Raw genomic sequence first — 13,534 nt, forward strand, 5'->3', positions numbered from 1 at the left:
ATTTATAATTTCTCTGTTCAGTAAGTTTCACTTTACCCTGATTTGTCCAAAAAGAAATCAATAGCCAAGAGTTTGCTGCCAGTATAACAGTGAAGCTAATGGTGCCCATTATTATTTATTCAAAAATGCTACAGCAACTTCAGACATGGGGCAGATGCATGGGTAAACTCAAATATTCAAATGTTGCTGCCTGAGTTACAATGCTTCATGGAAACAGCATCTTACTGTCTGCCTTATCATTAAAATGCATTGCATGGTGTGAAGTTACTGTATTTGCGCAGTAAATGCGAACAGAACTCACTCCAGAAAATTAAGTCTCAATCTATTTCAATTTCAATCTAAGTATACTTTTAATGATGTGATAAATGCTGGTCAGCCACTGGCACTAAAAATTAACTATTACAGATGTGGAGCTTCATTCTTACAGGTTTTAATTGTTTTTGGAGATTTTAGAAACATAGTTACTTTTGTTTCTTTGTCGTTCACTTTCCTTTTTCTTAATCCAATCATTTTTAAGAATCTTTTTTTCTCTTTTTGTTCCTGATTTGGTATTGAGTTCACTGACTCTAATTTACACATCATTTTCCGTCCTTGCACTGTTTATTTCACTATTTTTCAATGATTGGTTTAGGAGGTATACAATTCTTCCATGTGCATCCAGGTCTCAGTATGCCCGTTTCCCTTGCTAAAACATTATCAGTTTACATTTTCAGCAACTTGCCTTAGAAAAAATTTAAAAACCGAAATATCATGGGCAATTCTAGCTAACAGCAGAAACGTTAAGTGCCCTTCTACAGCAAAACCGGAGCCAACATCTATTAAAACTATTTATCACTGAAGTAATTTCAGTTTAAAGAGCAATCTTGTACTTACACTTTTTAGTTTGCACCTTTGGGCATTGAAAAAAGATGTGTGAATGTACTGAATATACCTAAGCCTTGCATCCTGCCGAAACATTTTCTATTCCTCATTCCCAGAGTTGTTTCCAAAGTTCAAACGTCCTATGTATATGAAATCATATCCTGGCACATACTTGAACAAAGCAAGTCTTTTTTATAGTACCTTACATTTAAAAAATCCTCTGCATCAGTAAATTAAACTCAAATCTCATTTAAAATCAAGTCCATAAGAATGAACGCTATTGTACCACTTCTATTCACTATTGACATTAAAGCTAGCTCCTAACTAATTTTAACCATGCACCACATATGTAACATTTCAGATTTTGGAGTGTTGCTCAGTCCTTGGTGCCAATTAAATATATATGTTTTGTTAAAGTATTCTTGCCTCAATGTTGTAACTCTGCCAACACTTTCATGTTCTGTTGAACACTGCTTAACCTTTTCTATGCCTGGAGCAGCTCAGCCTGATAGCTGAGATGCTCCATTTTAAATCCGAACTTTCTACACAGATATTACATTTGTCAGTTTAAATATTTTATTACATTGTCTAAATTGCAATATTCATATTACTCAAATTTCAAACACCAACTGCCAGGTATAGTATTTGTGATCTCAGTTATACTGAGATAAAAGTGTCAGTTCTGTTACTCCACAAGGAAAACCTCTAGGTTAGCTAAAGGCACAGTGCTTATCTGGCAGCTGTGCCTTCTAGCCCAAGAGTGGTTGGTTAACAACAAAGAGCAGGATGGTCAGAATTAGAATCAAGGTGCCTGGCAGGTTTGTGGTGGATTTCAGCAGTTCAGTGGTACTTCCAGTGAAGTATCCACAGCTGTGGATCAAGTCCCAGGATGGCCTGTCACTCAAATCCATTACTTGAGTTGCAAATTAGTTTTGTCAGTTCTCACCAAATCTACTCGAGTGAAAGCTTATGGCAGGATCCTATACTGAAGTTTTAAACTGACATAGTTGGCTCCCTACACTGTGAGCATTGTAGATTCCAGAGACAAGGCTATCCTTGCTTCCAAGTTGTGGGAGGCTGCAGGGAAATGAGTTGATCCTGCAAAGGAAGTATTAAAAATAAAGAGCGAGGGAATTTAGGATTAGAATAAAGTAAAACTAAAATGTATGTTCAACTCCAGAACCTGCCAGATAATTCATATTTACTTGAGTCAAAATATTTAACTTTCTTTGAGGAACTGCAGGTGTAGATTAACACTTCTTATTCTAGGACTGTATCCAAGCATTTGCTCCAGCAAAAAGAAAGCTTCATTTGCCAATGCAATTTAACTCCTTTGGAGGCATTCCTCAGTCTGGAGATTAACTATTATCCTGTAGCTGGCATGTTGGATCTGGCCAGGTAATATTTGTGATATTCATTAAGATGGAGACCCAGTCACACACAAAAGGAATTTCACAAAATTAACTACAAGTTTGAAATTATCCAAAAGAGGATTCAAAACTGCAACTCTTGTAACCAAAGTACCTCTCTAGGATGGGAATGCCAAACTGCCTCCATTAGACCATAGTAAAAAGTAAAAGTTTCCCTAAAGATGTTTATTTTTTGTAGAGGCACTGGGAGGGGGAAATAAATCCATGATAGTTAATTTAATGTATTTCATACTGTTTGAAATAAAAGTGAACTATTGTTTTGCAAACTATTCTAACAACAAATCAAAGTGTTTTCTTTTCTGTCTCTGTACTACTGCCAAAAGGAAGATCTCAAGAACCCAAAAAAAATATTGCTGGAGAAAGACATGGGGCAGGATTTTGCCCCTGGCAGGGGTGCTCAGCATGGGTGGTCAGGAAGCCAACCACCCACCCACCATCGGCTCCTCACCGCGATTTCACGCAGGCGGGCCTTGCATGGAACGCGAGCGGCAGCACTGCCTCTGCGGGCATGAGGAGGAGGGAGAGCCGGGCCTAGCGCACAGATCGTACATGCACAAGAAAGAGCGTTTCTATCTCCCTGAGGCACACAGCTGCCTCAAGGAGGCTGAAGTGCTGTGTAAAAAAAAATTTAATAAAACATGTCCCCTCATGTGACTCTGTCACCTGAACTGGGACATGTTTTTAATTCAAAAATAAAGTCTTTATTTAAAGTTTATTTGCTTTAGGAAACCTCATCCCGCTCGTTAAAATATGTAAAGGCCGCTTGGCCTTTTCGCCTGCCCGCCAACCGTAAGGTTAGAGGGGCAGAGTAAATTTGAATTTAATTAGATTGCTAGTGGTTTTAATAGGCCTTTTAATTATTGGTGGGCATGCAGCTGACTCCGGGGCACACCTACTGAGCAAAATATCGCGAGACTGCACAACGACATCAGGACACATGCCCAACGACATCATGCTTCATTTTATGCTCAGGCGTGTCGGGTGCGCACCTGCACACCAAGCATAATATTCTGCCCATGATATTTCCTTTAGAATTTTATAATTTAAACGGAAGACTATATCTCAAATTCTACAGGGACAGGCGCCTGAAGAGGTTAAAATTAATCCCTTATGTTCTTAATCTTTGACTATTGTAAGTTGTATTTTTAAATGTCTATTTATGCTTCTCAAAGTCTAAGTAAATATTTTAATTCATTTAGTTTGTCAAAGTTGTGAACTGTGTTTTCTTATTCTATCTGCCAAGGTAGTTCTAAACATAGTACCAGTGCATGTAAAGTCCAGTGTGGAGATAACTACAATAATAACTACAATAACTACTATAATTGCTAACTTGGATCATCATTTGCAAGGACAGGCCATTTAAAAGGTAGTTTCTGAATCATGAGGATAAGGTCACCTGATTGGAAAGGTTGTGAAGCCACTGAAAGAGAAAATGGGATTAAAAAATACTTGAATTATTTGACTGCTGTACACATAAGGCAGACAACACAAATTGACTTTAAGGTGACAATGCAAATGCAGTTCTCCACCTTAATGTCAAGACAACTGATGTTTTTTGAACCACACAGATTGTCAAGAGATTAGCTGAAAGTTTTTCCAAAACTTTTATATTACTTGTATGTTTTAGAAAATCATGGTTATAGCAGGCTCTACTTGTTAGCATTCTGCTTATTTACTTCCTACCTCTGTGTCGCACATTGGACAAAACATGCTAATAATAAGATTCACTGTCTTGTTTTGAACAATTCATTGTAAGCTCTGAATGACATCCCTTAGGGTCAAGTTAATTGATTTGAATCCAATCTATAACAAATCCAACAAGAAGATTTCTGATTTGGGACTTTTATCTTTAATGTACCCTCAAGAAACAGACTAAATAATGCATTGATCTCAATATATGTTGGAACATGCAGGTCTTTGGTACTTTGACAGTATATTTATTCTACAGCCACCATAATTTGATCTAATGCAACAGGAGTTCCACATGAAAATTCTACTGGAGTAACATTGTGAAAAAATGGCTGGAATAGAGGAGAAGTGATTAGCATAGAACAGTTTGTGACAATTATTCATCACTGGGTGTACAGAAGAGCTCTCTGCACCGGTCAGCATGACGAGAATCTAGAAAACGCTTAACATAAATGACTAATCCAAACTAAGCCCTATACTGATGTGTATCTTTTAGTTAATTTACTCATCTTCTCAAGTGAACTTGAGATAAAGAGCTGTGAAAACACTGTCCAAGGAAAGACTTGATTTTCATTTAGATAAAGGTGCTGAAGGCAGGATGCTTAGTACCAGAGTACCTAACACCTTACCTCTGCTGCTGTTCTTGTGGTCACTAATCTTGAGCATGAAGCCAGAGGGCTGCAGATAAAGGTGGCCTGAAACTTTATATAAAATGCCAGTAAAGTTGCACAATGACAACTAAAGCATTTTGATGTTTAAGCGCTGTCAGTGGCAATGTGTTGAAGGGAAGCTCCAGCAATGTTATTAAAGTATATTATTGGTTGATTGCCACTCACTAGCCAACATTACATTATCGTTACAATGGTCCTGAAAGGAGAAAACGTGGCAGACTTAATTTTAAGAGAAAATATTTTCCAAAATGTTGCAGGAGTTGATGAAGTAAGTGAGCCATTTAATTTTACCCTGAATGTGTTGAAGGGGGTGAGAAAGCTAATTTCCTGAAACACTGTGGACAGAATTTTCTGCCTGTCCGGTGGGCGGGGAGCTGATCCCCACCGGAGAAGAAGGCCGCGCCACTATTTTAAGTGGGCGGGCCAATTAAGGCCCACCCTGCGTGACACCCAGCAGGAAACACTATGCGCTCCCTGTGCAGGCGGGGGAGGGATTCCCCAAATGCAAGAGTGTGCTCTTTCACAAATGCACATGAAAAGCGACTCATCTCCCTGTGGCTAAGTGCTGCCTCAGGGAAATGGCTGGCAGCTGTACACACATTAAAAATAGAAAAATAATAAAACCCTTAACATGTCCCCTTCATATGACAATGTCACATGAGATGGGACATGTTAATAAATTTCACTGAAACTTTAATAAACTTTTTAAAACCCTACACGAAACCTCATCCCACCGGTGGATGAGGTTTCATGTTTTTTCTATTCCCCTCTGGGGCTCCTGGCCTGTCCACCAGCCGTAAGAATGGATGGGCAGGGCTTTTAATTGTTTTAATTATCCTGTCAATGGCCTCAATTGACCATTGATAGGTCAGCGGGTGGACAGCTGATCTCACTGTCCGCCCAACTTCCTGAAAATTTAAATGGGGCAGGATGACATCGGGGGATCCCCCCAACGTTATCCCGCGTCATTTTGCCATTGATGAGCGGGCCCCACCCCCTGCTCGCTGACGGCAAAATGCAGCCCTGTGTAGTAGAGAGGAGGAGATGGGGAGGTGGTGGCATAGTGGTATTGTCACTGGACTGGTATTCTAGAAACCCAGGGTAATGCTCTGGGGACTCAGGTTTGAATCCCACCAAGGCAGGTGGTAACATTTAAATTCAATAAGAATCTAGAAATGAAAGTCTGATGATGACCAGGAAAGCCACCTGGTTCATAAATCTCCTTTACAGAGGGAAATCTGCTGTCCTTAGCTGGTCTGGCCTACATGTTACTCCAGACCCACAGGACTCTTAAAATGCCCTCTGAACACAGATAATTAGGGATGGGTAATAAATGCTGGCCTCACCACTGATGCCCACATCCCATGAATGAATAAAAAAAACCTCCTGCTCAACCCAGCTCAGTTACATCATTACTAATGAAATGATATGTTAATCACACAACAAAAACCAGCCTCTTCCATTATGAAGATTTAAAACTAAATCAACTCACATAGCAGTTGTTTTCTGCTGTTTTATACTCAAGGTAACAGAAATTAGTAATAAGGTTTAGTGATACAGCTTTTGGATTCATTATCACGAGCATCCCCAATTATGATTCACAACAGCTGATCGTGAGTTGATATGTTATGCAGATCTTTATCCAAAATAGCTGCTAGTTTCTTTTACTATAAAATCTTGCCATAATAAAATTATTTTAATATCTTCACAATATTTATTTCACCTTAAAGTGCTAATTGCAGAGTGAGCCATGGCTTAGTGCTCACATTCCTGCCTCTGAGTCAGCAAATAATGTGTTTGAGCCCCATTCCAGATAGCCTCAGCAAATGCAGATGAGAGTTCTGACTTCTGAATACTGGGCTGACATCCAGAGGATACTGGTGATCAATGAGAGTGCAGTATCTCCTTCCCCATCCCAACTCCAGCAACCAAGAGGCCAATTCTTTGACCTCTAATACTGGGCTGACAATAGCAAGGTACTTGCAACAAATGGGAATGGAATGCATGCACCCACACACTCCCACCCCCACCCTCCATCGCAACCAGCTGCTCCTGATCCCCCTCCCCTCTCTAGTGAGGTTATGTATTACTTGTAAAGGGGTGTAATATCCCTGATCATGATCAGCTGGATGCAAAAGCAGCAGAACCAATGGGCTGCTTCATGTGCCACTAGGCACAGAGGAGAAGAGAAATTGCATTTCCAGCACTTCCTGGATAATCATATAACCTTCACATCTTGAACCATCTCCACCTCAGTAAATATACAGTAAATGGCAGAAGCCTTAAGTGCATCGACGAGCAGAGGGATCTGGGTGTACAGGTCCACAGGTCACTGAAAGTGGTAACGCAGGTGGATAAGGTAGTCAGGAAGGCGTATGGCATGCTTGCCTTCATTGGCAGGGGTATTGAGTATAAAAGCTGGGAAGTCATGCTGCAGCTGTATGGAGCCTTGGTTAGGCCACACTTGGAATATTGTGTGCAATTCTGGTTGCCACATTACCAGAAGGATATGGAGAGGGTGCAGAGGAGGTTTACCAGGATGCTGCCTGGTCTGGAGGTTATTAGCTATGAGGAGAGGTTAGAGAAACTCAGATTGTTCTCACTACAGCGACGGAGATTGAGGAGCGACTTGATAGAAGTTTACAAAGTTATGAGTGGCATGGACAGAGTAGATAGTCAGAAGCTTTTTCCCAGGGTGGAAGAGTCAATTACGAGGGGACATAGATTTAAGGTGAGAGGAGAAAACTATAGAGGAGATGTACGGGGTAAGTTTTTTTACGCAGAGGGTAGTGTCTGGAATTTGCTGCCAGAGGAGGTGGTGGAAGCAGGTACGATAGCGGTGTTTAAGAGGCAGCTTGACAAATACATGAATAGGATGGGAATAGAGGGATACGGACCCCGGAAGTGCAAAATGTTTTAGTTGACGGGCAATATGATCGGCGCAGGCTTGGAGGGCCGAAGGGCCTGTTCCTGTGCTGTACTTTTCTTTGTTCTTTTGTTCTCTTTATTCCATATCTCCAAATTTTTCTTACATGGGGTAACAATTATTTAAAATATAAAACAATCAAAGTTAAACAGCATGTGTTTTCAGTAAAATAAATGATGCAAGTGTCTTGTAAGGAAATAAACTATCTCTTGCTATTAAATTACAAAACCCATTCACCTGTATTGAGGTCCAATAGAATTCAGCGTGTTTATTTCTTGGTACGCTGTTGTTTCTTATCTACTCCATATGGGCCTCTAAACAATCCAAAAACAAATACAGACAAATCCTTGCACAAGATATGCTGAGAAACAGGCTGTTGTGAGCAAATGACCTGAAATGTGAGCTGATCCTGAGTGAGACTTGCCAAGTTCAACTGACGCCACACCTCAAATTATAAATCCTTTAAGGACAATAGATCATATTTTATCTCTTACAGTGTAAAATCACAGTATCCCTTGCTTTTCCAATGAAAAGCAGTAAAATAATACCATGCTGGGAAGAACAGCACAGGGATATTACAATCGTTGCTGTTTTACAGAGCAGCCCAGCCCAGGTCCTCAGTAAGAAACGCTCTTATTCAAGTCTTGGTAGAATTTTTTCCATCAGTGTTGCTATAGAACATATACTGGATTAGCAGTTTGATACCAGCTAGTGTGTGAATTGGGTTAGTCCAGAAGCATATTAAACAAGAAGGTGTCTTTTCCAACTCAGATCAGAATGGAAAGTCACCTCGCAGTGTAAATGGGGCTTTTGATAAGCTTACATGTGAACAAAATGGATATTGTCTCTTTAACCTCTGAATTTGAAATGTATTTCACTTGCAGAACTGAGAAGCTCTTATTTGCATCCAGTTAATGCAGTCCCACAGGAATCAAGGAGGCTGATTGCACAGGAACATGAAGTTCCAGGAAAGCAAATCTCTATTAAAATAACTTGCACATTAAAAAAATCAAATTTTATGTTTCAATTCTACATAAAGGCATTAAAATTTCCACACTAGAAATTACTGGTGTCAATATTAGCAGATGAATTTTAATACAACCAGATTCACTATTTTAATGTTGACATTGACCGGTCTATTTTAAATGGGTTAATACTTTGATTAAAATAGCAAACAGAGAAATGTTATCCTGTACATTACACTTTAGTTTGCTAATATCTGTAACACTAACTTTTAGGTTATAGTGGGTTCCCTTAATTATGTAGCACATATGGTCATATAGAATATTGGTAATTTAGTGGACTATTTTTGGCATAATTTGTTAATCAGGTTAAAAAATGTGTTCAACAAGCCATGGCAGTTTAAAGATACATTATTAGGCTCGGATTAAAATAGTTTTAAATAACTGACCTGTAAAATCAAAACATTAGCACCCAAAATAATATTTCATTATAATAATGAAGCATTTCTCCATCAGGTCCTTGACACATTCAGATAATGTGTTTCCTTGTGAATGGCACTTGCTACAATTTGACAATGGGACTTTGTCAGTTTTACTTTGTCCATTATTTATGTGAGTCTTTTGCAGTCATACAGGTCCAGTTCAGTATCATCATAATCATTTATTGAGATCACCATTTTAAAAAAGCAAAAACTTTTGTATAAAGAAACTTTGTGAGCTATTAATAATGACATTAGAGTGCTATGGTGGAAAAAAGGCACAAGTTAAACAGTGAAAACTAATCATGATGCCACTTACCTCTTTCTTGCACAAAGTATGCCAAGTATAAATCAAGTTCCTTAACTGAAACACTTATGTGATGGGGCTGCACACACAGCATGGGGTTATTACACTGTTGGGACTTCACCAGACGCTCTCCATCAGTACTTTCCAAAGGGATCCCTTTAAACAGGATCACCATCACTAGATCCAACCTCCAAACTTTATCCGCTTGCCGTAAACAATCGATGCGTCTTATTTTGCCTTTCTGGTCCGGATTGGAGAGAACGCAGCAGGGAGGCTTCTTCCCTGTGATGGTCAGCACGAAATCCTCGCGATACTCAGGACGGATGTCCTTGCGCAGCTTGGCAAGCAGCCTCGAGGCCCATTTCTGCTTCACCTCCGCTTTCTCACTCAACAACTCATCTTTCACTGCTCTCTCTTCGTCCTTTGTCATCCGCTTTTCATGCTTCTTAAAGTATTTTCGTTTCCGAGCTTGTAGGTTGAACCACGTGTAGGCAAATGCACGGACATGTGGAAGAAGTGCCTCGATGAATGGATGAAATTCATCCTGATAAGAGAAACACAGTTTCAGATGCAATGGTAAATAAATTTTGACATCCTTCTTACACTTTATATTTGTGGTCATGAGAACAATACATAAGAGTTACTTATGTAACTCTCCCAGATATGTCAGTAATAATAGTATTTGGGTGGTACGAATATACATGTACTACAATTATGTCATCATGGGAATATAGCTCATAAATTTGAGAGAATGACTTTCTAACCCTCTCGTTTGTAACACTTCCAGTGTTAACACCTCTCGAACTAACTTTACTTCTAAACGTAGAAAGATGCAATATGCAGCATAAACTTTAATCGGTTTCAGCACCTTTGATCGCTCAGAACTAGAAATTCTCATTAAACAAGGGCCTGTGATCCTTTTCCGAATGTTCAGTTTCTATCCCTTTCCAGAATTTCTGATTAATAGAACGGATGAACCACACTCTTAGTATTGGAAACACATTCCTAGCCAACGTAACTGCTGATCATCCGGCCACCTTGTAACAAACAATCCGATCCACCGAAGAAAGTGCTTGCTACTGTCTGGTTTCTTAAGGATATAGCACACAATTGCACATTTAAAGACACAAACATAATTACATGTATGATATGGTTCTATTGCGTAACAGTTTGAGAGAGGTACCAACTTGGAGTGATGCAGATATACTGCCACCCCTTTGTTTTCTAGTAAGGCAGGTAGTTCGGTGCCTACATGTTTACCTAAGTGCTGGGCAGTCTTTCAGCTTTGTGAGCAACTGATTGGCCACCTAGAGCGGAATTTAGTTTAGGTGCTGGGGGTCTCGCCTGCCAGCTAGAGAGCCGAAGAGAACCCCACATCACCTCTTTTCAGGTAGGCCCACCACACTAAGCGACAACCTAGGGCGCAGGAGGGCATTATATTCCACGCCCTATTTCTTTAGAAATGACTAAAAAGTTTAAAACTGAAGTTTATGAAACTTGCTGTGTCACTGAAAAGCCACACCTTAAAATGCAATACACCATCAGTCCCAACGGCATAACTTCTTAGTTAAACTACAGCTTTTGTGCTGAAGTTAGGTAGAAACTATATTCAATCATTTCAAAATCTGCAACAAAAAAAAACCCAGCTAATAGAATTTACCTAAACAGCAGCTTGTTAAAATGTTCCCAGTTTTATCATGGCCTCTGATGGAATAAATGTCTGATTTCCCACCAGTGGTTTTTGAATATAAATGCACCAGACAAGGAAATTTATTTCTGTCACAACTCAAATCAGTATTTGACAACCTTTTTAAGATTTTGGGAATCTTATCTAACACAAAAGTAATACGTTGAATTTAAGAATGTTCTAACTTTACAGCATTACAATCTTTTACTCATATTGAACAAAAAGCACAAGTTCTTAACAGATGATGTACAGTTACAAATCACCACTTATACAGATAACAGTGAAGATATAGTCCTATTGCATTACCCAGACATAATATTTTAGATAGATAACATCCACAACAGCTACAAACGTTTTCTCTTTTCATTTCTTCACTGGAATTCTTTGCACTTCTTTTACATGCAACAAAAACCTACATTTATGTAGCACCTTTAAAGTGGCAAAATGTCCCAAAGCCTTTCACAGGAGAAACTGATACTAATTTAAAGCAAATGAGACATTTGGACTGGGGAAATAACGCAGCAGGTTAGCGTGTGGGGGGGGTGGATTCAACTTCATGGAAAATTATGAAAAAACTGAAAAGAAAGGAGAGCCCAGAAGAGGCTATTAAAGTCACCACAGCACAAAATAGGACAGAGTGTTTGGAAAGGGCTAGGAATCTAACTTCAAGCACATCAAATAAAGAGACGACAATGAGAAAGGGGACAGGAAATACAGGACTGAAGGTGTTGTATCTGAATGCATGCAGTATACGAGATAAGGTAAATGAGCTTGTGGCGCAGATTGAAAATGGCAGGTACGATGTGGTGGGCATCACGGAGACATGGCTGCAAGGGGATCAGGACTGGGAACTAAATATCCAAGGATATACATCCTATCAAAAAGATAGGCAGGTTGGCAGAGGGGGTGGGGTTGCTTTGTTAGTAAGAAATGAAATTAAATCGATAGCAAGAAATGACATAGGGTCAGATGATGTAGAATCTGTGTGGGTAGAGCTGAGGAGCTGCAAAGGTAAAAAAAAACCATAATGGGGGTTACGTACAGGCCTCCAAACAGTAGTCAGGATGTGGGCCACAAGATACACCAGGAGATAGAAAAGGCGTGTAAGAAAGGCAAGGTTACAGTGATCATGTGGGATTTCAATATGCAGATAGACCGGGAAAATCAGGTTGGTAGTGGATCCCAAGAAAAGGAATTTGTGGAATGTCTACGAGATGGCGTTTTGGAGCAGTTTGTGGTGGAGCCACTAGGGAACAGGCAATTCTAGATTTAGTGATGTGTAATGAGGCAGATTTGATAAGGGAGCTTAAGGTGAAGGAACCCTTAGGAGGAAGTAACCATAATATGATAGAATTTACCCTGCAATTTGAGAGGAAAAAGCTGGAATCAGATGTAACGGTATTACAGTTGAATAAAGGCAACTACAGAGGCATGAGGGAGGAACTGGCCAGAATTGACTGGGAGATGAGCCTAGCAGGAAAGACAGTGGAACAGCAATGGCGGGAATTTCTGGGAGTAATTTGGGAGACACAGCAAAAATTCATCCCTAGGAAGAAGAAGCACACTAAAGGGAGGTCGAGGCAACCATGGCTGACAAGGGAAGTTGGGACAGAATAAAAGCTAAAGAGAAAGCATACAATGCGGTGAAGAGCAGTAGGAAACCAGGGGATTGGGAAGCCTACAAAGACCAACAGAGGACAACTAAAAAAGAAATAAGGAGGGAGAAGATTAAATATGAGGGTAAACTAGCCAGTAATATAAAAGAAGATTGCAAGAGTTTTTTTTAGATATATAAAGGGTAAGAGAGAGGCAAAAGTGGACATTGGGCGCTGGAAAATGACGCTGGAGAAGTAGTAGTGGGGAACAAAGAAATGGCGGAGGAACTGAATAGGTACTTTGCCATGCACCGAATAGGTAATCAGTCTTCACAGTGGAAGACACGAGTAACATCCCCAAAGTTCAAGAGAGTCGGGGGGCAGAGGTGAGTATGGTGGCCATTACCAAGGAGAAGGTGCTAGGAAAACTGAAAGGTCTAAAGATGGATAAATCATCTGGACCAGATGGATTACACCCCAGAGTTCTGAAGGAGATAGCTGAAGAGATAGTGGAAGCGTTAGTAGTGATCTTTCAGGAATCACTGGAGCCAGGGAGGGTCCCAGAGGACTGGAAAATCGCTAATGTAACACCCCTGTTTAAGAAAGGAGTGAGGCAAAAGACAGGAAATTACAGGCCGATTAGCCTGACCTCGGTCATTGGTAAGATCTTAGAGTCCATTATTAAGGATGAGATTTTAGAATACTTGGAAGTGCATGGTAAAACAGGGCAAAGTCAGCATGGTTTCATCAAGGGGAGGTCATACCTGACAAATCTGTTAGAATTCTTTGAGGAGATAACAAGTAGGTTAGATAAAGGAGAGCCAATGGATTTTATCTATTTGGACTTCCAGAAGGCCGTTGACAAAGTGCTGCACAAGAGGCTGCTCAGTAAGATAAGAGCTCATGGTGTTAGAGGCAAGGTACTAG

At 40.0% G+C, this 13,534-nt stretch overlaps 1 protein-coding gene across 8 annotated transcripts in view; it reads right to left on the reverse strand.

Moving 5' to 3' along the window:
- nfic (nuclear factor I/C) overlaps positions 1 to 13,534 on the reverse strand; it is a 551,184-nt gene that overhangs the window by 503,964 nt on the left and 33,686 nt on the right. For all 8 annotated transcript variants that reach the window (XM_041204240.1, XM_041204236.1, XM_041204237.1 and 5 more), the window contains exon 2: positions 9,338 to 9,869. In XM_041204240.1, the coding sequence (XP_041060174.1) occupies positions 9,338 to 9,869 (532 nt within the window). The remainder of the gene's footprint in view (positions 1 to 9,337; positions 9,870 to 13,534) is intronic.

Source organism: Carcharodon carcharias, chromosome 14 (genome assembly GCF_017639515.1).
Source record: "Carcharodon carcharias isolate sCarCar2 chromosome 14, sCarCar2.pri, whole genome shotgun sequence".
Lineage (NCBI taxonomy): Eukaryota > Metazoa > Chordata > Chondrichthyes > Lamniformes > Lamnidae > Carcharodon > Carcharodon carcharias.